This window comes from Aotus nancymaae, unplaced genomic scaffold (assembly GCF_030222135.1).
Source record: "Aotus nancymaae isolate 86718 unplaced genomic scaffold, 86718_ANA_hifiasm-v0.15.2.pri h1tg000131l, whole genome shotgun sequence".
NCBI classification, from domain to species: Eukaryota; Metazoa; Chordata; class Mammalia; order Primates; family Aotidae; genus Aotus; species Aotus nancymaae.
The window spans coordinates 6,794,954-6,820,681 of record NW_026988546.1 but is presented as its reverse complement, the minus strand read 5'-3'; the positions used below and the strand labels follow the sequence as shown (position 1 = coordinate 6,820,681).

The 25,728-nt window shown below is 43.1% G+C and overlaps 2 protein-coding genes across 12 annotated transcripts in view; one reads left to right on the top strand and one right to left on the bottom strand.

Annotated features, from left to right (window-relative positions):
- LOC135272713 (ankyrin repeat domain-containing protein 36B-like) overlaps positions 1–25,728 on the bottom strand; it is a 175,769-nt gene that overhangs the window by 138,140 nt on the left and 11,901 nt on the right. The gene's annotated exons all lie outside the window — the stretch shown is intronic.
- Positions 2,950–3,773, top strand: LOC135272717 (neuropilin and tolloid-like protein 2). Its single transcript, XM_064371307.1, has one exon. The coding sequence runs from the start codon at positions 3,165–3,167 to the stop codon at positions 3,609–3,611; it is 447 nt and encodes a 148-aa protein (XP_064227377.1). The 5' UTR covers positions 2,950–3,164; the 3' UTR covers positions 3,612–3,773.

Below are 25,728 nucleotides of genomic sequence, written 5' to 3'. Positions count from 1 at the left end.
TTGGGTTTGGTTTGATCTTGCTGTTCTAGTTCCTTTGGGTGCATTTTTAGATTGTAAGTTTGTAATCTTTCTACATTTTTGATGTAAGTATTCGTTGCTATGAACTTCCCTCAGTTTGTTGTGATTCTATTTTTATTTGTTCCAAGGAATTTTTTATTTCCATCTTAATGTCTTTATTAACCCAGTAGTTATTCAAGAGCATGTTGTTTAATTTCCACATATATGTATTGTTTCCAGAGTTCCTCTTGGCATTGATTTTTAGTTTTATTCCATTGGGGACTGAGAAGACGCTTGATATGATTTCAATTTTTAAAAATTTGTTGAGATTTGTTTTGTGGCCTAATATATAGTCTGTCCTGGAGAATGTTCCATGTGCTGATGAAAATTATATATATTCTGCAGTTGATAGATAAATGTTCTTTAAAGATCTGTTAGGTCCATTTGATCTAAAGTCTAGTTTAAATCCAATGTTTCTTTATTTGGTTATTTTCTTTTCTAAATTATCTGTCTAATGTTGAGAGTGTGCTGTTGAAATCCTCCACTGCTACTGTATTGCAGGCAATCTCTCTTTGGATCTAACAATATTTGCTTTATGAATCTGGGTGGTCCAGTTTTTTTTTTTTTTTTTTTTTTGTGTGTGTGTGTATTTGCCTTTTCTCTGTTTTTTTTTTTTTTTGTTTGTTTGTTTTTGCTGTACTTGACTTAAAATCTGCTTATTTCTTTCTGTGACAGACAGAAACTAAAAGCAAGCAAGAGTATTACACCTCTACTTTCTGTCTATTTGTGTGTTTACTAGTTAGGTAAATTTCTTAAAAACAGCATATAGTTGTATCATGCCTTTCAATATATTCATTTATTCTATACCTTTTGAGAGGATAATTTAATTTGTTTACATTCAAGATCATTATTTATATGTAATGCTTCACTTCTGTCATACTGTTGAGTGCTTTCTAGTTGTTTTATATATCATTTGTTTATTTCTTTTTCTCTTAGGGTTTGTTGTTGTGGTTTAGTGGATTTCTGTAGAGTACCATTTCAGTCCGTTCTCTTCCTCCTTTAAATGATTGCTTTACCAATGAACTTTATATTTTTATGTGTTTTAATGATGGTGAATGTCATCTTTTCACATCCAGATTTAGAGGCCTCTTGAGTATTTTTTTGTAGGACCAGTCTAATGGTAATAAATTCTTTATGTATTTGTTTGTCTGGGAACGACTTCAATCCTCCTTTATTTATGAGGTATAATTTTGCTGGATATAATGTCTTGACTGTCTGTTTCCTTTTTTCAGTGCTTTAAATATATCATCCTATTTTCTTCTGGTTAATAAGATTTCTGAGGATAAATCCACTGTTAGTCTGATGGGGTTTCCTTTACAGGTGACTAGATGCTTTTCTCTTGCTGTTTTAGGATTTGCTTTTTGACTTTCACTTTGGATAGTCTGTTTATAACATGCTATGGGCAAAAGCTTTTTGCATTATATATGCCCGGGAATCATCAAGCCTCCTGTATCTGAATGCCTAAATCTCTTTTAACATATTTAAGTGTATCCACCAGTATATTAAAAAAATAACAAAAATATTTATACATATATATTTGTATCACTGCCAGTTGGTGGCAGCATTTCTTGATGCATACAATAAGAAAATATAGATTTATAAATATTTATAAATAAAAATAGATATATAATTACATATATGTATATATAAATATAAATGAAATCTATTACATATTCATATATATACACACACACCTGTAGTAAACATAACTTAAAAAAACAACACATACATACAGATGCACTTACATTTATACCAGAGGTCATTGAGCCCTCTTGAACCTACTGTCAGTGAAGAGAGCCATAAAAATCCTAAGAGCATAAGAAGCATTCCCTTGCTGTGCTATGTAATCCTATGCTGATGGCAAATACCAGGCCAGTGCTTTTGAGCAAGACCCAGCCCACATGCCATCTCCACCAGTGGGAAAGCTCTCCACTTTTCCCAAACTTGTCGATCAGAATAGGTACTTTTAGAAAAATACCTAAGGTAGGTGCATACACTGGTGTTCTAGTTTGAGTGAGTGGATGAAAGGCTTTCTGCAGAGAGGAATAAAGGCTAGGTCTGCACCCTCAGGATGCTCTGAGGCAGTGGGAATGTGGATAAGATCATACCAGCCTGGAGGAACAGCCAAGCCATGACTGGTCTGCACTGAGGGATGATGGAGGCTTTTATGGGCCAGATAAATGGCCCCAGATGTTAAAGGGTACACAGCCCTGCATAAGCCTGTCCTGGCTGGTTTCAGCTGGATCTAAAGAATCCTGCAGGGCAGATTTGAAGAACTCTTGGATTAAAGACACCTGAAACCAAGTACCTGAGATCTCTTTCCCAAGTTTGAGAAGCAAGAAAAACAGGAGACTGGTTTTGCAAATCTTTTTTTTTTTTTTTCATGCCAAATTAGGTGGTAAAGGAAGAAAACAAGATCAAAGATAGAACGTTGAGCCCCGCCTCCTCAAACAAATGGCTGACGCTTGTTGCCAAACTAGGGCCCAGCCTCTGTGGCTAGGTGAATTCCTCATAGCAAATGTGAACTGCACATGCATAAGGAAAGCCCTGAGACCCTGGGTAAGGCATCTGGCCTTGGGCCAGGAGCACTAGGATCTGTCCCATGAAAGCTTTGGATAAGCAAAGCTGTTAGAAACTCAGGGATATGGTCGCCAGACAGGACTTGAATGGAAAACCCCTTAATATCACCAGGTCCCATGGGCCTTTGTCACCTTCACCTGGAAATACCAAGTCAACTCTCTCTGCAGCACTGTGGCCAATGATGTAATGCTTAAAACAGGAATTGGAGTGATTCGAATGTGGGCAGATGAAGGTAGTCGGCTTAGCAGGTTTCGAATGCTCTTTACTTCCTCTGAGGAGCCTCCCTGCACGGGCAGCACTTTCTTTTGCCATAGCAACATGTGCATCAATAATTCTTTAGTCTGTAATGGTGTCCAAAATTGTGCATACCCTTGGAATGAAAATCATTGTAAAGAAAAGAAAAAACCAGACTCTTTGAGCAAATCACTAAAACGCATGGGACAATTATTGGCATTACTTCAGGGATTGTCTTGGTCCTTCTCATTATTTCTGTTTTCGTACAAGTGAAACAGACTCGAAAAAAGGTCATGGCTTGCAAAACTGCTTTTAATGAAACCGGGTTCCAAGAAGTGTTTGATCCTCTTCATTATGAACTGTTTTCATTAAGGGACAAAGAGATTTCTGCAGACCTGGCAGACTTGTCGGAAGAATTGGACAACTACCAGAAGATACAGCACTCCTCCACCGCCTCCCGCTGCATTCATGACCACCACTGTGGGTCGCAGGCCTCCAGCGTCAAACAAAGCAGGACCAACCTCAGTTCCATGGAACTTCCTTTCCGAAATGACTTTGCACAACCACAGCCAATGAAAACATTTAATAGCACCTTCAAGAAAAGTAGTTACACTTTCAAACAGGGACACGACTGCTCTGAGCAGGCCCCAGAAGACCGAGTAACGGAGGAGATTCCTTGTGAAATTTATGTCAGGGGGCGAGAAGATTCTGCACAAGCATCCATATCCATTGACTTCTAATCTTCTGCTAAAGGTGATGTGAATTCTTTTTTTTTTTTTTTGGAGACAGAGTTTCGCTTTTGTTACCCAGGCTGGAGTGCAATGGCGCAATCTCGGCTCACCGCAACCTCCGTCTCCTGGGTTCAGGCAATTCTCCTGCCTCGGCCTCCTGAGTAGCTGGGATTACAGGCACGCGCCACCGTGCGCAGCTAATTTTTTGTATTTTTAGTAGAGACGGGGTTTCACCATGTTGACCAGTACGGTCTCGATCTCTTGACTTCGTGATCCACCCGCCTCGGCCTCCCAAAGTGCTGGGATTACAGGCGTGAGCCACGGCGCCCGGCCGATGTGAATTCTTAAGTGTGTATGTATTCAGCCTCCAGGACACCATACTGTTTCCAGCAGCCAACCTTTTTCTCCCATCGCAGCTACGAAGACCTTGATTTACCATTAACCTATCATATGGTGATGTTTTTATTCTCTCAGGCAGTCTATATATGTTAAACCAATCAAGGAACTTACTCTATTCACTGTGAACAATAATCATCATCTATTGCTTTGTGTCATTTATAGAAAGCACCCAGTCAAATAGCATTGGAAGAGGTGGTTGGATGGAGCCAGGCTCAGGCTGCCTTTTCGTTTTAGCAACGGGAATACTGCTCTTGACTGATACAGCTCTGTCAATATTTTGATCCTACAATAAACTAAGGTTTTTCTTTACAAAAATAAAAATAATAATAAAATAAAATAAAAGCTATAAGATCTTTATGTGTGTTTATGTATACTTGTCTGTTTCTGCATGTGTACATATACTATGTTATATGTTGTGTCTACATAATAAAATCTGATGTAGTCAGCCAGAAAACTATCAAAATCCCAATACCATAGCCAGAGACATTTAAACTGCAAACCAGGAAGAGAAATTGATATTTTTCACATGGCAGACAGCTTTTCCTAAGACATTAGAACAAGAATCCATGTAGTAATGAAAATCCTACTCCCTCTCAATGCTATTTTTCACTTGACAAAATAATGCATAATTAAATATTCACAGTCAGTGACTGCTACAGGTAATTTGAAAAAAAAAAAACCTGACCTTAAAAAATCCTTCTGGCCAGGTGCAATGGCTCACACCTGTAATCCCAACACTTTGGGAGGCCGAGGCAGGTGGATCACTTGAGGTCAGGAGTTTGAGACCAGCCTGGCCAACATGGTGAAATCCCATCTTCGGTAAAAATACAAAAATTAGCTGGCTGTGGTGGTGTGTGCCTGTAATCCCAGCTACTCGGGAGGCTGAGGCAAGAGAATAGCTTGAACCTGGGAGGCAGAGGTGGCAGTAAACTGACATGTTGCCACTGCACTCCAGTCTGGGCAACAGAGGAAGACTCCATCTCAAAAAAATAAAATCCTTTTAAACTACCTGGTGGTCGCTGTTGATAATAATCCTAACACAACTTTTTGTTCAAATTGTACTGCTGGTACCTTTTGTAGAGTTGGCATTCTCTGCTTTAATTCAACTCAGTCATAAAATGCTACTCGGTGGTTAAAATAGTTCTCACCCCGTTTCTCCCATGGTTTTTAAAATTTGTTTCCTTGGTTTTTCTTAGGCTTGAGATCCTGGCTTAAAATCATTGTGTAAACTAAATTTAATATTGTGGTTAATTTTTTTTAATTTTTAAGCTTTGTTTTTCTTGCCTGTCTAATCTTTATAAAGCCATCTCTCCCAGCAGGATAAGATTAGCCCAATGCTTTGTGATAACTGCTAATACCTTGGAACTGATAAGGTGGAACTCAATGCTAGACTCCAGGCAAAGTTGCCCTGAAGATTTTTTTCTTTCGACCCCGCTGCTATTCAGTGTGTACTGGGTCCCTCACATAGACTCTCATACATCAAGGAACAATTAACTTCAAAATGGTTCATCATCAATGCCTTCAGAGAAAGGTCTTGATCAAAAGGGGAAAAATGAAAGTCAGTCATGCAAATTGGATTATTCTTTTCATGCCCAACTAAAAGAGAGTTGAAAAGCAAGAAAGGAAAAGCACTCAGGACACATAACATTGCTCCAAGAATTTAATTCTCACCAGGCCTCACTGCTGCAACTTCTTGTTGCAACTTGAAACCAGTTTTATATAATAACTTCTGAAACAGCCTGCTGCAACTTCAAGACTGGTTATCCTACTGCAGTCACTCAGCAGTCAGACATTGCCAGGTCCCAAAACTTTACTAGTCCTGAAGAGCTTTCTTTCAAAACAATACGTGACGTTTCTCTTTCTAATAAAACCTCTAACCTTCTCGTTTTTTCTTTAGATATACCAAAGACCACTCAGACTGTTTGACTGTTTGTATGCTCTAAATTGCAAATCTTGCTTTCCAAATAAAACATTTTAAATTTAGAGATTTGTCTCTCTTATCCCAACAAACTTAAACAGAACACCTAGTTTAGAGACAGCTGGGGAGCCAGGTGGCTAAGGCCTCTTCCACAAGTTTGAGAAGCATGGAAAACAGGGTCCTGGCTTTACAAACCCTTCTGAATGCCAAAGTAGGAGACAGACAAAACCAGGTCAGAGTTAGCGTGCTGGACCCTGCCTCTGCACATGGATGGATGATGTCTATTGCAGAAGGAGGCCCAGCTTTCACAGCTAGGCGGGTTCTTCCTAATGGAAGTGAACCACACATGCACCAGCCAGGAAGCAACAGAGAGTCCTGAAAACCTGGAAAGAGCATTTGGCCAGGAGCCAGGAGCACTGCCAGCTTTTGTTTCAAGACTTTGGATCACTTAAGGCTAGGCTGAGTAGTATATGACCAAGTAAGCCAAAAAGAGCCCATCCCTTCTCTTAGAAATTCAGAGAGGCAGTGACCAGACTGGACTTAAATAGAAGGGTTCATGATATTATCAGGTCCCATAGGCTTTTGCCACCCCTGTAGCACATAACAGCTAGCCAACTCTGTCTACTCTTGCCTAGAGAGAGAGCAAGTCTCCTCTCAAGAACCAAGGAAGCAAATGACTCACACCTGTAGTCTAGTATACACTTGAGTCTGCACTAAACCAGAGTACCAACACTCAGTTGGGTCTCAGTCTTGTAGAATCACTACTCTCAAGAAACAGTGTAGCACAATCTGTCCATCCAGGCTGTTTCATGCAAACACAACATAGACAAACACATGCTAGAAATATATATGTACACAAAAAAATGCATATATGTTATAAATATACAGAAAAATATTTAATGTATATAACAGATACATCAACATTGGAATTAATACAGAAATATATATAGATATACATATGAATATGTAGCTCTGCCTCCCACTCTGGGCTGTTTCTCTATGTGGTGAAGAATAACAAACAGAAATATATATATACATACATATATATACACACACACACACACACAATGTATACATATATATTTAGAAATAAATAAATATAGAAAGTGTACATAAATACACAGATGTATAAACAAATGAATATATAAATGCAAATATGCACATATAAAATAAACATAATCCAAGGAAACACACATACACACACACTCACACACACACACACGCACACACACAGACATTCACATCAAGGGCCAGTGAGCCTCTGGCCGCCTCCTGGCACTGCAGGAAGCCAAAAGGCCACTGGAGTTTTTCACTGCCAGTTCCAGGTGTCCCTGGACTGATGTCAAGCACCTTATGCCAGAGCCAGAACAAGGGCCATCCTACTCCAACAAAGAAGCATCTAATTGTCCCGACCCTATCAATCAGAATCAATGCTCTTCTTTTCAAGTGCCAAGGGGAGCACATAGAGTGAGTCCCATTCTGGTGGGAGGAGTGCAGCTTTTAGTGGAGACGAACAACTGCTAGGTCTGAGCCCACAGGTATACTGATGTCAGTGGCAGTGTGGGTGGGTGAGGTGGCATCAGCCTGGAAGGATGCCCATGCCAGTGTAGGACTATGCTGAGGACGATGGGGGCTTCCGAGGGCCAGGAAAGTGACTCTACATGCTGAAGACCACGCATTTCTGAGTAAGCCTATTCTGGCCAACTCCAGCTGGATTCACAAAGCCCTAAAGGGAAGACTTGAAGGCTACCTGGACTGGGGACACCTAGGGGTTCAGATGCTTGAAATCTCTTCTACATGTTTGAGACACACCAAAGACAGGGTGTTGGCTAGACAACTCCTTCTGGCTGCCAAAGCAGGTGACAGTCAAAAGGAACTAGCTAGGAGACAGTGTTGCACTCTGCCTCCCCATGGGGATGGGTGATGTTCATGTCAAACTAGGGCACAGCTTGTGGCATGAGGTATGTCTGTCATGGCAGTTGTGAACTGCACATGTGCAAGCCTTGAGTCTACAGAGAGCCCCCAGGCCCTGGGCCAGGCACCTGTTCTCCAACCAGCAGCATTGCAAGCTTTCAATCAGACTCTAGGATTGTCAAGACTAGGCTGAGAAGTGCATGGCCATCCCAGCCAAAAAGAGCTCCATCTCTTCTGTTTTTATTTTTCTCTTTTAAGAGAAAGTGTCTCGTACTGTCACCTGGGCTGGAGTGCAGTGGCGCAATTATAGTTCACTGCAGCCTCAAACTCCTGAGATCAAGCGTTCCTTCTGCCTTAGCTTCCTGAGTAACTAGGATTAGTCGTGAACCACTACACCCAGCCTCTTCTGTTTTTAAAAGCTCAGGAAGTAACCTCTAGATAGGAGTTAAATGGGAGACACTATGGTATTCCCGAGTCCCATTGGCTTTGCGGCTCGCCCCACCCCCGTGTTCCAAAACAGTCAGCCAACTCTCTGTGCTCTCGGCTTGAGCTGCAGACCAAGTACCAAGGGATCAAATGGTTCTGATCCATGAATTTGATATATAGCCTGCATCTTCACTCTAGAGCAGTGGACCAGCACAGGGCAGGGTCTCAGTCTTTTGAAATCATTGCCATCAAAAATCAGAATAGTCTGTCAGTCTGGGGTGTTTCATGGATACAGGAGAGAAGCAAAGATATAAATAGAAATATATGTACATCCACACATATAAACATCTATGAGTATATATAAAGTAATAAAATGGATATAATTATAGACAGCAACATTTAAGTTAGTTAATTCATTATTTGCCTTAATTTGGTCATCACACCTTGTATACATGTATCAAAATACCACTCTGTACCCCATAAATGTGTACAATTATTATGTGTTGGCTAAAAATTAAAGGAAACAAAGAATTCTATTCAGGAAAAATATTAAGAAAAATTTTTTTCAAGTGAACAGGCCACAAAAGAACTTAAAGCAGGTACTCAAGCAAATACTTATACATGAATCTCCATAGTGGCACCATTCACAATCACCAAAGGTGGAAACAGTCTAGATGTCATCAAGGGCTGAACAGATAACTAAAATGTGGTCCATTCATACAATGCAAGATTATTCAGCCACAAAAGGCAATGCAGCACTGATAATGTTATCACGAGTGTACCTCAAAGATACATGCTCAATCAAAGAAGCCAGGGATGGGCCAAGAGGCAGATTAGAAGCAGCTCATGTGTGCGTCCCGGGAAGCTGCTCATCTAAGAAACCACGTCAGAATCCATCCAGGCAGCCAGGGCGCAGAGTGGAGTGAAGCGGAGCAGAGAGGAGCGAAGCTGAGCTGCAGCCTACCGGAGAACAACTCGGAGCCAGGAGAAGCTCCCCAAAATAGGAAAGGGTGAGTGAGTGGGAACCCCTGGGGATTCCCACTCTCCACAGGGACCTGTGCAAGGCTGGGAACCAGAGAATCCCCCGGCCCCCGCCACGCCCCCCGCCACGCCCCCTGCCACGCTTCTAAACTGAGGCAGAAAGCCACCGGGATGTTTTGTAGAAGCAATTCTCAAGTCCAAGGGGACCTCTGCAAGCCTTGGACCCCAGAACAGACTGGCACCAGTGCCATAGCCTCAATGGAGTCTTGGTGCCTGGGAGCAGTAAGATTGCTCCACCCGCCCTCCCCAGACAAGTCTCCTCCAGATCCTGGCCCAGCAGTCTCATTTGTCTGAACTCAGCCAGTGGCGCAGCCTCCTGACGCTCCGGGAAACACTCGGATGACAGGGCGGCTGACCCCACGGGTGGACAACACCTGCTAAAGCCTCCAGCCCAGCAGTCTCGCTACTGTCTAAATAAAGCCTGCAGGCGCAGCCTCCTGATGCCCTGGGAAACACTCAGAGAACAGGGCCAGGCACTCCACCCATCCCGCCTCTAGCGGCCAGACAGGCCACACTCGCTAGAGCTTCCAGCCCAGTGGTCCTGTTTCTGCCTGAACTCTGGGGGCGGGCACAACCCCATCTTCCCCCAGGAATCCCAGAGAGCCGATGAGATGACCTCACCCACCCCTGAAGCTCCTACCAAGCAAGACTTGCTGGCTTGTGGAGCCGCGGAGCCAGCTGTATGCTGTCTTCCAGAGACTCATCTCACACATGCAACGACACAGATAGGCTCAAAGTAACAGGATGGAGAAAAATCTACCAAGCAAACAGAAAACCAATAATTAAATAAATAAATAAAAAGCAGGGGCTGCTATTCTCATTTCAAACAAAACAGACTTTAAAACAACAACAATAAAAAAATACAAAGAAGGGCATGATAAAGTGTTCAATTCAATGAGAAGACTTAATTCTTCTAAATATATATACAGCCAACACAAGAATTATGTGTGCACCCAGGGAGAACCAGGGAGCACTGAGATTCGTAAAAATAAGTTGTTAGAAACCTATAAGGAGACTTAAATTCTCACACATAGTGAGAGACTTCAACACTCTACTGACAGTATTAGACAGATCATCAAGGCAGAAAGCTAAAAAATATTTGGGACATGAACTCTACACTTGACCAAATAGAACTAACAGACATCTACAGAACTCTCCACCCCAAAACAACAGAGTATATATTCTCATCACCATATGGTGCATACTCTAAAACTGACCACGTAATTGTTTTTGACAAAAAAAAATTCTCAACAAATTTTTAAAAATTGAAATCATACCAGCCACAGTCTTGAACCACAGCATAATAAAAATAGAAGCAAATACTAAGAAGATTGCTTAAAACCATAAAATTACATGAAAATTGAACAACCTGATCCTGAATGACTGCTAGGTAAATAATGAAATTAAGGCAGAAATTTTTTTTAAAGTCTTCAAAACCAAGGAAAACAAAGATACAACATACCAGAATCTCTACAACACAGCTAAAGTAGTGTTAAGAGGAAAGTTTAGAGCATTAAATGTTCATATCAAAAAGTTAGAAAGATCTCAAATTGACGATATAACATCACACTTAGAAGAACTAGAAAAACAAGAGCAAAACTAGAAAGGCAACCCCAAAACTAGAAGAAGATAAGAAATAACCAGAATCAGAGCTGAACTGAAAGAAATTGAGGCATTAAAAAAAAATACAAAAGATCAATAAAACGAGAATTTGGTTTTTTGAAAAGACGAAATAAGATAGAATACTAACTAGACTAACAGAGGGAAAAAAGAGAGAAAATCCAAATAAACACAATCAAAATTGACAAAAGGGGACATTATCAGAAATACAAAAAAACTCTCAGAGACCATTATGAACACCTCTAGGCACACAAACTAGTAAACCTACAAAATGTGGAAAAACTGCTGAAAGCACAACTGCCCCAAATTGAACCAGGAAGAAATTCAAACGCTGAACAGACTAATAATTAGTTCTCAAATTTAGTCAGTAATAAAATAATTTCCATGTAATTTTATGTTTTTGAGCAAGAAAAAGCCCAGGATCAGATGAATTCACAGCCAAATTCTACCGGACATATAAAGAAGAGCTGCTACCATCCCTATTTGAAACTACTCCAAACAATTGAGGAGCAAGGACTCCTCACTAACTCATTCTATGAGGCCAGCATCATTCTCATAGCAAAGCCTGGCAGAGACACAACAAAGAAAAAACTACAAGCTATTATCCCTGATGAACACAGGTGCAAAAATCCTCAACAAAATACTAGCAGACTGAATCTACCAGCACATCAAAAAGCTGATCCACCATAATCAAGCAGGCTTCATCCCTAGGGTGCAAGTTTTGTTCAACATGTGCAAATCGGTAAATGTCACTTACCACATAAACAGAACTAAAAACAAAAACCACATGATCTTCTCAACACATGCAGAAAAGGCTTTTGATAAAATTCAGTATCTCTTTATGTTAAAATCCCTTAACAAACTAGGTATTGAAGGAACGTATCTCAAAATAATAAAAGCTATCTATGACAAACCCACAGCCAACATCACACTGAACAGGGAGTAGCTGGGAGAATTCCCCTTGAGAACTGGAACAAGACAAGGATGCCTACTCTCATCACTCCTATTCAACACAGTACTAGAAATCTTAGCCAGAATAATCAGGCAAGAGGAGGAAATAAAGGCATCCAAATAGGAAAACAGGAAGTCAAACTATCTCTGTTTGCAGACGATATGATTTTATACCTAGAAAACCCTGTAGTCTCTGCCTAAAAGCTCCTAGATCTAATAAACAACTTCAGCAAAGTTTCAGGATACAAAATTGAGGTACACAAATCAGCAGGATTTCTTTACACCAACAATATCCAAGCTAAGTGCCAAATCAATAATGCAATTTCATTCACAATAGACACATATACACACAGAAATACCTAGGAATATAGATAACCAGGGAGGTGAGAGATCTCTATAACAAGAACTACAAAACACTGTTGAAAGAAATTGGAGCTGACCCAAGCAAATGGAAAAACATTCTATGCTCAAGGACAGGAAGAACCAATATTATTAAAATTGCCATACTACCAAAAGCAATCTCCAGATTCAATGTTATTCTTATCAAACTTTTTCACAGAATTAGAAAAAAAACTATTCTAAAACTTATAAGGAACTAAAAAAAAGCCCAAATCACCAAAACAATCCTTAGCAAAGGGAACAAAGCAGGAGGCATCACACTACCTCACTTCAAACTATGCTACAAGACTACAGTAACCAAAACAGCATAGTAATGGTACAAAAACAGACACATAGACCAACAGAACAGGATAAAGAACCCAGAAATAAAGCCACACATCAACTACAACCTACTAATCTTTGGCAAAGGTGACAAAAATAAGCAATGGTGAAAGGACTTCCTATTCAATATAATGATTCTGGGATAACTGGCTATCTAGATGCCAAAATGAAATTGGACCCCTACTTATTACCATAAACAAAAATTAATTCAAGAGGGATTAAAGACTTAAATGTAAGACCTCAAACTTTAAAAACTCCCAGCACTTTGGATGGCCAAGGCAGGTGGATCGCCTGAGCTCAGGAGTTCAAGACCAGCCTGGGCAACATGATGAAACTCGTGTTTACGAAAAAAAAAAAAAATTAGCTGGGGCCAGGCGTGGTGGCTCACACCTGTAATCCTAGCACTTTGAGAGGCTGAGGCAGGTGGATCGTGAGGTCAGGAGTTCAAGACCAGTCTGGCCAAGATGATGAAACCCCATCTCTACTAAAAATACAAAAATTAGCCGGGCAAGGTGGTGGGCACCTGTAATCCCAGCTACTTGGGAGACTGAGGCAGAGAACTGACTCAACCCAGGAGGCGGAGGTTGCAGTGAGCCGAGATGGTGCCACTGCACTCCAGCCTGGGCAACAGAGTGAGACTCCATCTTTAAAATATAAATAAATAAAAATACTAGCTAGGCGTGGTAGCACACATGCCTGTAGTCCCAGCTATTCAGGAGGCTGAGGTGGGAAGATTGTTTGAGCCTGGGAGGTGGAGGTTGCAGTGAGTCAAAATCACATCTCCAAACTCCAACCTAAGGGACAGGAAAAAAAAAAGAATTATGGAACTAGATAGTGTTAAGAATGTCCTAAATGTCACTGAATTATACATTTTAAAGTGCTTAATCTTATGTGAATTTTTCCTCAATCTTGAAACTTTTTCAAATTCTTGAAAAAAAGAAATATGTAACATATATAAACATATACATTAACATAAATATGTATAGTATAAAAATTTGTAGCATACATACATAACCTCGCTGCCATTCTGGGCTAGCTTACCAATAAGGCAGAAGCAAACACATAAAAAATAAATATACATATATAGATATACATACACATAAATATGCATATTTATAAATTTAGAAATACAAAACATAGGTGACTATACAAGAAAACATATATTTATGAGCATATAAATATATAGGTAACATACATAAATATATTTAATATAGAAATTTACACATATATATGTAGCACTCTGCCACTCTGCAGGGTAGAAGCAAACATACACACCCACATACATGTGTATCCACATATGTATGTTTTTATATATGGACGTACAACTACTTATATTTATTAATATATATGAAATACATAAAAAGTAAATATATACATAAGTAAATATATACATAAGGTATTGTTAAATTGAATTAACTTTGTCCTAAAACTGCTTCCGTACTTATTTTAAGTTTGGCCTAACAAGTTCTCTATACATAGCTAGTTGTAACCTAACTTAATGTGTAAAAATAACTGTAATTTAACCTAAGACTATAACCTTGTAACATGTAATGGAGTCTCAGCCAATGAAAACAGCTGAGCCTTCAGCCAATCAGAGGCTGAAAGCAGCCAAAACATGACTATATAAGGCAAATGCCAACAGCAGCCAATGAGGCTGTTTCTGTGCTCTTCTTTTTCTCTGGCTGTAAATATAACCTGCACATATGGTGTCATGGAGCGTTCTGAGCCATTTTTGGTGCAAACTGCTGCCTGATTCCTAAATTGTTTCTTTGCTCAAAAAAACTCTGCTAAATTTAATGTATGTAAGGGTTTTTTAAACCGATTAGTGTAGGAAATGCAATCTGAAGTAGAACTTCCATCAAACCCCAGAAGCACAAAGTGCCCAAGCACAGTGACCCACCAGGCCCATTGTGCACAGCAATCTCTCACAGCAGAAAGGGTCCTGGGCAAGTTCTCTTTCAAATTTTGAAGCTCCAAGGATTTGTGTTTTGAGCTATGCATTTGTTTAAGCAAATTTTTTTATCCAGACTGGGTTTGGAAGTTGATTCTGAAATAATAAATAAAAGCTAAGTAAGATCTTTAAACTAAATTTGTTGTAATTTTGTCTTTTGAGAGTTCTGGCAAGCTGAATGGGATCCACCTCCCAAGACCCTTCGAGGAATATAGGAAAGACACAGCTGGCCCCTCTCGCTGGCCCCTTTGTCCTCTTCCTCTTAGGCCAGCCTCTATTCTCTTTGCGTTGAACCTTGATCCTTTTGGGTTTCGAATTCCAGGGTTTTGTACTGTGAGATGGCAAATGACCTTGTGGTGGGTGCCAATGGCCAGTTTGTGCTGTGAGAGGACATATGGCCTTTTAAGGTTTGGGTAGCTGATAAGTCATTGGCAAAAATTGGAATAAGTCCAGCATCAAATTGGATTTGATGGGGAACTGTATTGAATCCAGGTAAGAGGCCACTCAGTCTGATGATCAGATGGAAACTGGACTGGATTCAGTAGATAGGTAAGTTCCACCTCCCTAAAGATAACCTAGAGTTACAGTGGCCGTATTGGGGAAACCATTACAAAGGTAAATAGGTGCATGTCTTCCCAGTTACAACAACTGCAGGGATTGAGAGTACTTGTACCAGGCCACTGGAAAAAGAATTGTCCGCTTTTACAGCAGCCATCTCATGGGTCATCCCTTTGGCCCGGACTGTTTCCCCACTAAAGGAAGCCCCCAGAGGTGTCACTCTTGGGACAACTATGGACTAATCTAATTAGCCCGCTCTGGTTTTTTCTCTCTCTCTCTCTTTGATCCTACTTCTCCCATGGGAACCTCTCAGTTGACTGAAACCACTCTTTTCAAACCCTTGCTGCCATTTCTTTTTTTTTTTATCGTCATGAACTTTGCTATGTCCCCAAAGTCTTACTTAGTGAAATAAGCCTTTCTGACTTAATTTCCTTGTTGAGAACAGGAGGGTGACCAGTAGCCAGGCCAGTCATAGAATTAAATATGCCACCGAATTCATTAATTTCCTACAGTGTTGAGAGAAGCACTAACAGTGCCAGTGACCATGTAACATGGATTTAAGCTACAAGTCATAGAACTGTGATGAGAAGCCTCAGAGCTGAACAGAGGGTAGAGGAAAGCATTTCCCCTCCTCTCTCGAATCAGCTTTCCCAGGTATACTTCTTGAAGAATAAGAAGTTGAAGTGTTCAGGACTTTTATACCTGTTCTACTTTGGCTTAGTTTAAATGATTCTTACTTTATTAGCCTAGAAATGGCCAAGAAAACTTAAGGCTCAATAATTAGTTACAAATATAAAATATCCCCAATTTTTAAGACAGAAACAACTTATAAATGTATTTGTCTGTAAAAATTGTGTATAGTTTTACAGAAAGTCTATTTCTTTGAAACAAAGGGAGGGGAGTCTCACATTACATTAGTTTTCTGCTCTGTCACCCAGACTGGAGTGCAATGGTGGGATCTCAGCTTACTGCAACCTCCGCTTCCCGAGTTCAAGCAGTTCTCCTGCCTCAGCCTCCCGAGTAGCTGAGATTACAGGTATGTGCCACCATGGCCTGCTAATTTGTGTATTTTTAGTAGAAACGGGGTTTCACCATGTTGTCCAGGCTGGTCTGGAACTCCTGACCTCGTGATCTGCCCACCTCGGCCTCCCAAAGTGCTGGGATTACAGGCCTGAGCCACCACACCTGGCCAAGGAACCTATTTCTTACCGTTTTTCTATGTTAAACTCTGTCCTGGTCAGTTCTAGAGTGTATGCGGAACCAAACGATGTAATCGTATTCAAACTTGCTGTCGTGGAACAAATGTGACTCATAAGTATGCAGGCTCTAATTGTCCTGTCTGGTTTTGGTAAGTATTCCTTAGATAGGTTTTTCTTTGAAAACCTAGGATTGAGAGGTTGATGAATGAAAATTAATCCTTTCACTTTGTTGTATATAGGTTTGCAATAATTAGATCAGAGTGGAGTTTTAAGGTCATGAGGGGGCTGATGACTTACAAATAATGGGCTCTGATTGGGCAACTACTCATCTGAGCTCCTTCCATTTGATCTAACTAAGCTTGTAAAATTTACACTAAGCCCATGAGCTCATCTTTAAAAAGTTTTTACTAACAGATTTTCAGCTGTTCCAAATGGGATTTATTAGCGGAATGTGTTTAAAAGGATAATATCAGATGGATGAAAGGTATTTGATCCCTTGTTTCCTTAATAAATTATAAAATGATGACTTGGAAAAACAGGCTAGAGTCTAAGCACAGTGCTATTATTAGGCTTTCTTGTTAAACATAGGTCTAAGCCTAAGTATGTCAATACAACAAATACTGTTTCATTTCTATTAAGAAAAAAAAAAACATCTTTCTGGCATAAGGACGATTTTCATCTGGTTATTTTGAAACACTTTTGTAAGATAAATTTACATCTATAAAGAAATGTCTCTGGGCACTGGAAGACAAGGAGGACTAAATCACTAGGAACTCTTATGATAAAGAAGCCATTGGCTTAAATCAGCAAAACAAGCCGTCCCTTTGTTTAAGGTGTTTTTCTGGCCACCTTGTCTTAACTAGAACTGTACCTCCACCCTCCTTTTTGGTTTAGGCAAATGACAGTATCTAAACCTGAAGTCTCAGCTCTGTGCCTTCTACCATGTCTTCTCTAGAACCTGATAACTATCTCTTTAAAATGCGAGACTCATCAGAAAAAGAAGAAAAAAGAGGTATTTGGAAATTGTGCAAATTAAAGCAGCCGCTGATGCCAAAGGCCTGAAGAGCACCTGTATGGCAGACACCTGAGGAGCCAGGTGCCCGAAACCTCCTCCAACTGCTTGAGGAGCACCAAAGCCCAGGTGCTGGCTGGACGACCCCTTCTGGCTGCCTAAGCAGGGGGCAGAGGATTGAACCCTGCCTCCCAGGTAGGTGGAAGATGCCTGTTGCCAAACTAGGGCCCAGCTTGCCAGTGAGGAGGGTGAACTGGTGATCCCCTACAGAGTGGACCTCAGAACCACACGGCCCCGGCTTCACCTAGGCCAGCGAAGCAGAGAAATGGTTAACATTAACTGCACGAGGCCCACTCTAGCCTTAACCTCTGCAATGCAAACCCTTCCCTCAGAGACAAAAGCATGACAAGGAATTCTGAGGTCATGGGACAAGAACCGTAAGTTCCCCAGTGGGAGACTGAGGAGGCAGGGTCCCTCCTGCCCTTGGTCTACTGGCTAAGAACCTTCCTCAGCCTGACCTTTCCACATTGCACTTTCAGATCTGTTTGCAATATTCCTCTCTTAGCGCTGAGGGAATCACAGTGTTAGATCCTGAAATCTATAGGTTCCTAAAGGATGGTTAAAAGAAACCTCAGCAAGAGAAGCAGAAAATGTTTCCTCTTCCTGAAAAACTGTAGAAAGGCAGGCACCATTCTGGGTGAGAACATGGTCCTTTATGTTTTATTAATTTATTTGTTTATTTTGGGATGGAGTTTCACTCTTATAGCCCAGGCCAGAGTACAGTGTGTTGCAATCTCTGCTCACTGCAACCTCCGCCTTTTGGGTTCAAGCGATTCTCCTGCCTCAGCCTCCCAAGTAGCTGGGATTACAGGTGCCTGCCACCACGCATGGCTAATTTTTTGTATTGTTAGTAGAGATGGGGTTTTGCCATGTTGCCATGTTGGTCTCGAACTCCTGATCTCAGGTGGTCCACCCACCTTGGCCTACCAAAGTGCTGAGATTACAGGTGTGAGCCACCGTGTCCGGCCTGCAAATGTCTTTAAAGACAGTGCATTTCAGAGGCTGTGGCAGTGCCCTGTGAATGTACCAAAACCCCCAGCCCTGGGAGCTCTGAGGGGCAGGCCCAGCTCCTTGCCAGGCTAACAGTACTGAAACCCTGCTCTTCAAGACATAACCTGATGACCCTGCAAAATTTCTTAATCGACTGTGGACCATGAGAATCTGCATCTCATGTTAATTAAGACAAGAAAAAAAGAACAAAAGAGCAACTCCCAGGTTATAAAGAAAATGAATTTTAATATAATATTCAAGTGTGGCATTGCTAATAATAACAAACATTTCCCCTCCCAAATGGCAAACACTTACACTGGCCTATCACACAAAAATTCAACCACCTTCCCTCTGCCCCGCATATCTCCTCCCCAGTGATCCCTCTCTCATGCAGCCTCATGAGCCTGGGCAGCGATGAATGGCACTTTCAGGGGCATGAGACTCCACGTGAGTGGGACTCAGCTGGGACCCCTCTCCGTGTGGAAGCTGGAGAAGCTGCCCTAATACCAGCTGAAAGTGTCAGTGACGTCGCTGCTGCTGAGGTACGGGCTGCCTCTGAGCTGGTCTCAGGGTTGAGCTGCTGCTGGTAGTGGGCTCTGCCCTGAGGGCCTGATGGCTGGTCAGAAGGGCAGGCACACATGGGTGCCTTCCCAAGGACTCAGGCCACCTCCCTACTGCAGCCCCTGCACTGTGTGCTCCAGGCATGTGCTGAGTGGCTGGTCAATCACCAGTGCCCCACTGATCCCAGTCCCCAGAGAGATCATTTAGCATCACTCCACTTCACAGAGGGGGAAACTGAGGCCCAGAGAAGTAAGGTGACTCTTCCCAGTCATAGGGCTGGTCAGCAGTAGGGTGGGAGGCTAGTCCCTTGCTGTCTGACTCCCTGAGCCCACCCATAGCCCAAGGCAACCAACCTCTGCCCACCCTGGTCCAGGCCCCCTGTCGTGGGTGATGTCTGTCTTCCTGGCCTTTGTGCTCCTAACCAACTGGGATGGAGCTTCCAGCTGGCATGACAGGTTGTAGCTACAGACAGAAGGGTGGCTGTGAGGCAACCAGGAGTCTCACCAGGACGCCCTCCCAGGGCCTGTCCAGAGTGGGATCTAGGTTCCAGGCATTGCCAGGCCACAGGGTCTGATGCTGACCAAGAGGCCATGGCCACAGACTTTCTGGAAATGGCCCCCAGGGAGAGTTCAATCCTACTGTCCCAGTTCCTGCCCTGGCCTTACTTGGCCTGCTTCATGGTCCCAAACCAGGAGCCAAAGTGCAGCTTGGGCTTGAGGTTGTAATTGTTTGCAGCCAACCAGAGCAGCGGACCTCCTTGGTTACTTTGAATTCCTGGGGCCAGAGGGAAAAACAGGGTGGTGTCAGGCCTGGCCAGGGATGCTGGAGGGGCCTGTCAGGGTATTAGATAGGGGAGTGACCAGTCTTTGTTCATAGGGAACCCCTTCCTCCTCTCCAGTCCTGTCTGGACCCCACCTGTTCTCAGAGCTGGCTCAAACAGCCACTCCTCCAGGAAGGTGTCTGTGGTTTCAACCTGGTACTCCCACCTGCCCGTCTTCCTGGAGCCCCTCTTCCTTCTCTCTGTATCCTCATAAATCTAAGATGAAGGGGATGGATCTGCCCGCTGCTGCTCACCTTATGACTCTTGCGAGGTTGATCAGTCTCCCCTGGCAGGCCGACAGCCAAAGTCTATCAGAAAGGGTCCTCTGGCCCAGAGCCAGCCCCTGCCCACCCCTGTCATGCTGCACCCAGGGTGAAAGACCCAGGTCAGGTCTGGGTGACAAGAGGGGGACATAGGGGCTGAGGCCCAGGGACCTTCTAGCTTAACCTCTCTGAAGATAGTTGGGAAACTGAGACCCCAGGCAGGAAGGTATGGCTCTGAGAGATTATTCTCATTAACCTGGAACGTTTTTGCAAGCTGTTAGGTATAGGAAGTCTGTCACAGGTAAGAGAAATACTTTTCTAGAGCATGAGAGACAGCAGGTTCACCAACTGCCATAACTGAGAGCCATTGCAGATGCACGGCCCTCCCCTGCAACCCCTGGACCTCCGCATGGTCTGGTCCTAAAGGGTTATGCCTCATGGCAGGGAACAGGGCCCTCAGGACCCCCCTGCCCCACTCCAAGTTCTGCCACTGCTTTGACTGGTCATGACATTCAGATTGTCACCAAATATAAGGATGTTAGCAGGAAGACTCATTCAATACAAGTGAGTTCAGACATAGAAAGGACAAAAGGGGTTGAAAAAGCCCCTTTTGTTTCTATTTTTTTATTTTGGAAAAATACTTTTATTGTGAAAATTCACATATATATAGTAAAACATTCAATCAATGCAAAAGATAGACAATGATTCACAAATGAGTTCCCCTTCCACTCTAGATCCCCACCCCAGATCCAGACCTCCTGAGCCCGCTTCCCCGGTCTCATCACAGATCCAGACCTCCTGAGCCCACTTCCCCGGTCTCATCACAGATCCAGACCTCCTGAGCCCGCTTCCCCGGTCTCATCACAGATCCAGACCTCCTGAGTCCGCTTCCCCGGTCTCATCACAGATCCAGACCTCCTGAGCCCGCTTCCCCGGTCTCATCACAGATCCAGACCTCCTGAGCCCGCTTCCCCGGTCTCATCACAGATCCAGACCTCCTGAGCCCGCTTCCCCGGTCTCATCACAGATCCAGACCTCCTGAGCCCGCTTCCCCGGTCTCATCACAGATCCAGACCTCCTGAGCCCGCTTCCCCGGTCTCATCACAGATCCAGACCTCCTGAGCCCGCTTCCCCGGTCTCATCACAGATCCAGACCTCCTGAGCCCGCTTCCCCGGTCTCATCACAGATCCAGACCTCCTGAGCCCGCTTCCCCGGTCTCATCACAGATCCAGACCTCCTGAGCCCGCTTCCCCGGTCTCATCACAGATCCAGACCTCCTGAGCCCGCTTCCCCGGTCTCATCACCAATGATTTCTCGGACATCTGCATTAGTTGTCTATTGCTGCTACAACAAATAGCTACAGACTCAGTGGCTTCCATTTACTATCTTATAGTCCTGGTGGCCAGAAGTCCTAAGAGGATCTCACTGGACTAAAAGTGCTGCTGGGGCTGTGTTCCTTCTAGAGGTTCAAGGGAAGAATTGGGTCCCTGCCTTTCCCAGCTTCTAGGTGCTCCAGCTTCTAGAAGGTCTGTGGCCTCCTTCCATCCTCAAAGCCAGCAACAGCAGGTGGAGACCTCATCCATCATGCATCACTTTCCCTCCTGCTTCCTTCAATTATTTTTTATATTTATGGGGAACGAGTGCAGGATTCTTACACAGTCAAAAAGCTCCTTATAGAGAAGCTTAGAACTTTCAATACAGCTTTCATTTTTGCCATTTTAATTTTCCGTTTAATTTAAATATATTCTCTTATTTGACCTTCATACTCTATAGAGAAATATTTCTGTTTCAGCTTGTATTGACAAGCTGCTTGCACACAGCCCCCCAGTACCCAACCACCCAGCAGAGATCCTCATTCCCATGAAACAGTTAAAGCAACTGAGGCCCAGGAAGGCTAAGGGTCCTGCCAGGGTCATTCAGCTTCCAAGATAAGGAGCCAGTTCCAGACCTGGGTTTGTGCAGCTCCAAGCTCCTCCATCTTTCTACCATGGTAGACTTAGACTATGGCAATCTAGCAAGTGTGGCCACACAATGGCCAAGTTGGATTTAGATGATGTTCTCTATAAATCCATTCTCCTCTCCCATGTAAGCAAGGCAAAGTACTCCAGGCCATGGGGAGTCCCTGAAGACTCGATGAACTGCAGTGGCAACGTGAGGAGGTTGCAGGTTGACCAGAACTCACCAACACAGCAGGAGAGCAGCGTGGAACCTGCAACCCAGCCAAGACCCTGTGCCTTGGATTGGGGGAGAAAATATGTGGCCATTTCTCTCTCTCTCTCTCTCTTTCTCTCTCTCTCTCTCTCTCTGTTGGTCTGGCTTTTCCTGCCAGAGCCACCCCTTTCCCTCTTCCTAGAGGGATGGTGGTTCTTTAAGGAAGGGAGAAGAAAAGTGCACGGTGTAATAGGGCAGGGAGAAAAGGAAACAGAGAAGGGGACTTTCCCATGAGCAGGCAGAAGAAGAAAGGCAGTTATGGTGTGTAATGGACATGGATGCAGTGGCGTAAAAAGTGGGGTCAGCCCTAGAGGAGAGACAGAGAGAAAGACAGACAGAGAGTACTGACCCTTACGATTAGCATGGGATCTGCCTGCAAATGCTGTTTAGGGCCATCTCCTCTTCCTGTGCTGCTGTTTTTGAGAGTGATGCTCCTGAGCCCCACGACTCAGTCAAACTTGATGTCCCCTTGAGGCAGATTCAGTGCTGGGAGTCCAGCATGACCTGCCTGGATCTTTCTGCATTGAGAACAGGGCAGATCATGACTCCAATACAGGGGCTGAGTGTAAACAGGCAACAGCTGGGTTTCTGAGTCAGAAAGACTTGGTTAATTGCTAATTGCTTGGGTGAGTAATTTAATTTTGTTGAGTCAGATTCCTCAGCTATAAAATGCAGATGACAATACTTATTCCTCTGGGTTGTGAAAATGGAAATGCTAAGCACGATGTCCACTTCACAGAAAGATACCAATTTGGTGGCTTATTTTCCTTTTTACCTTCAGATGTGGCTATCCTTGCCTCCCAAACAGACCCTTGACTTTCAAGTGGTTGGGGTCCCATTTGCACAGGGGGAGACCTTACAGCCTACGTTGAGTCTATGCTTACCACTTAGTGAGCACTGTATCCCCTCAGGGGCCTCTGCATCATCTTTCCTCCCCACCACTGCATCTGCACACATTCCCCTCCTTGGGTTGGGCCTCTGATCAGTGACAACCTTGGTATGGTTGTGATGGTTAGTCTTTCCATCAAATGAGCTAGGTTATATCATTGGTTATTCAATAAAACACTAATCTAGGTGTCACCGTGAAAGTATTTCGTGACCTTGTTATGCACATGTTACAAGTACACAAGATGCATTTACTACAGCATAGCATTTGGCCTGTGTGCCAGCCTGGAGTCTGCCCGACAGATCATAGCCATGTTAGTCCCACAGTCACAGGGGCCAATCGATTAAATTCTCTTCTCTCCCTTGAGAACTAAAAATAAAATCCTAAGCCCCACAACTAACTTAACAGACCCCCTCTCGACCAACAAAACCTCAAATAAATCTTAAAATTGAGTTCCTGGCCATGACAGAAAGGAGGTAAGACATACCTCCCTGTACCTCATTCCTTCTTACAGTTTAGACTCAACAACTGAACAGCATAAATGTTAAAATAGAGATCATGAGACTGACAGAATACACAGTTTGTGGCAATAAGACCCCAAATTATAAACAGGACCCAGGGCCATGCTAGGCAAGGGTTAAGTCATGCACCCTACACTTAATGAATAAGCCAAGTTCTAACTACCACATGGTTTTTATTTTTTCTCTGGCAGCCAAGCAAGCACTGGCCTTGAGAGAAGCAAGATTAAAATAACTACAACTCACCCAGTTCACAGATACTGAGCAACTGCCCTCCTGCCCCACCAACCTTAATGACAGCTTTCACTGGACAAGGGACTGATTTCAGTAACTTTCTCCTGATAAGAGACCATCTTCCATGGACTAGTTCTGGCCAGTTTTACAGAGGCTGTGTGCCTTTACAGAAGCTGAGTAATTTTATGTCTCTGCTTCACTTTTTGATGTGTAGGACCCAATTATAATGCATTTAAATGTCAAGTCTCCCCCGAAAAATGAACATGCATGTTTATTTAATATGCATATGTTAGGACCTCTTTTATGAGTATTCTCATAAAATGATATCGCTCCTCTGATATCCTGTTGAATATGTATATGTGGCCAACCCATTGGCTCAAATTCCTGTCCTCTCCTTCTCTCCCTGGAAGTGCCTGCTTCTGGCCTTGGCTGGAGGCCACACTTCCCAGCCTGTCATAATGGCCACCTTGCAGAAGAAATAAAGTCCTCTTTTCTAAATTTATAAATTGTGTCACTTTTCAGTTGATGGTCTCTTTCTACACACACACAATTTATACAGAAAAAATCTGGAGACTGTATGTGGCGATGGATATTAAGTGTGTGGCACCAGGGCAGGTGGATCACAAGGTCAGGAGTTCAAGACCAGCCTGGGCAACATGGTGAAACCCCATCTCTATTTAAAAATACAAAAATTAGCCAGGTGTGGTGATGCACACCTGTAATCCCAGCTACTTGGGAGGCTGAGAATTCTCCTGAGAATTGCTTGAATCCGGGAGGCAGAGGTTGCGGTGAACCGAGAGCACGCCATTGCACTCCAGCCTAGGTGACAGAGCGAGACTCCGTCTCAAGAAAAAAAAAAAAAGACAACCCACAGAATGGAAGAAAATATATTCAAACTACTCATCTGACAAGGGGTTAATAATCAAAATATATAAGGAGCTCAACTCTACAGGAAAAAATCTAATAATCCAGTTTAAAATGGGCAAAAGATCTAAATAGACATTTCTCAAGAGAAGACATATATGGCAAACGGGCATATCAAAGGTGCTCAACATTATTGGTCATCAGAGAAATACAAATCAAAACTACAATGGGATATCATCTCACCACAGTTAAAATGGCTTATATCCAAAAGTCGGGCAATAACAAATGCTGGCAAAGATGTGGAGAAAAGGGAACCCTCATACTCTGTTGGTGGGAATATAAATTAGTACAACCACTATGGAGAACAGTTTGGATCGTCCCCATATAACTAAAAGTAGAGCTACCATATTATCCAGCAATCCCACTGTTTCCTAAAGAAAGGAAATCAGTATATGAAAGAGATATCTACACTCCCATGTTTTTTTGTTTGGTTGGCGTTTTTTGTTGTTGTTGTTGTTTTGAGATGGAGTCTCGCTGTCACCCAGGCTGGAGTGCAGTGGCACAATCTCGGCTCACTGCAACCTCCACCTCCAGGGTTCAAGCAATTCTCTGCCTCAGCCTGGACAGGCGTGCGCTGCCACGCCCAGCTAATTTTTGTATTTTTAGTAGAGACAGGGTTTCACCATCTAGGCTAGGCTCGTCTTGAACTCCTGACCTCGTGATCCACCTGCCTCGGCCTCCCAAAGTACTGGGATTACAGGCGTGAGCCACCATGCCCAGCCGCATTCCCAGATTGTTGCAGCACTGTTCATAATAGTCAAGTTTAGAAGCAACCTAGGTTTCCATCAACAGCTGAAAGCATAAAGAAAATGTGGTACTTATATACAGTGTTGTTTTTGAGATGAAGTCTTGCTCTGTCACCTAGGCTGGAGTGCGAGTGAGTCTTGGCTCACTGCAACCTCCACCTCTCAAGTTCAAGCGATTCTAGTGCCTCAGTCTTCTGAGTAGC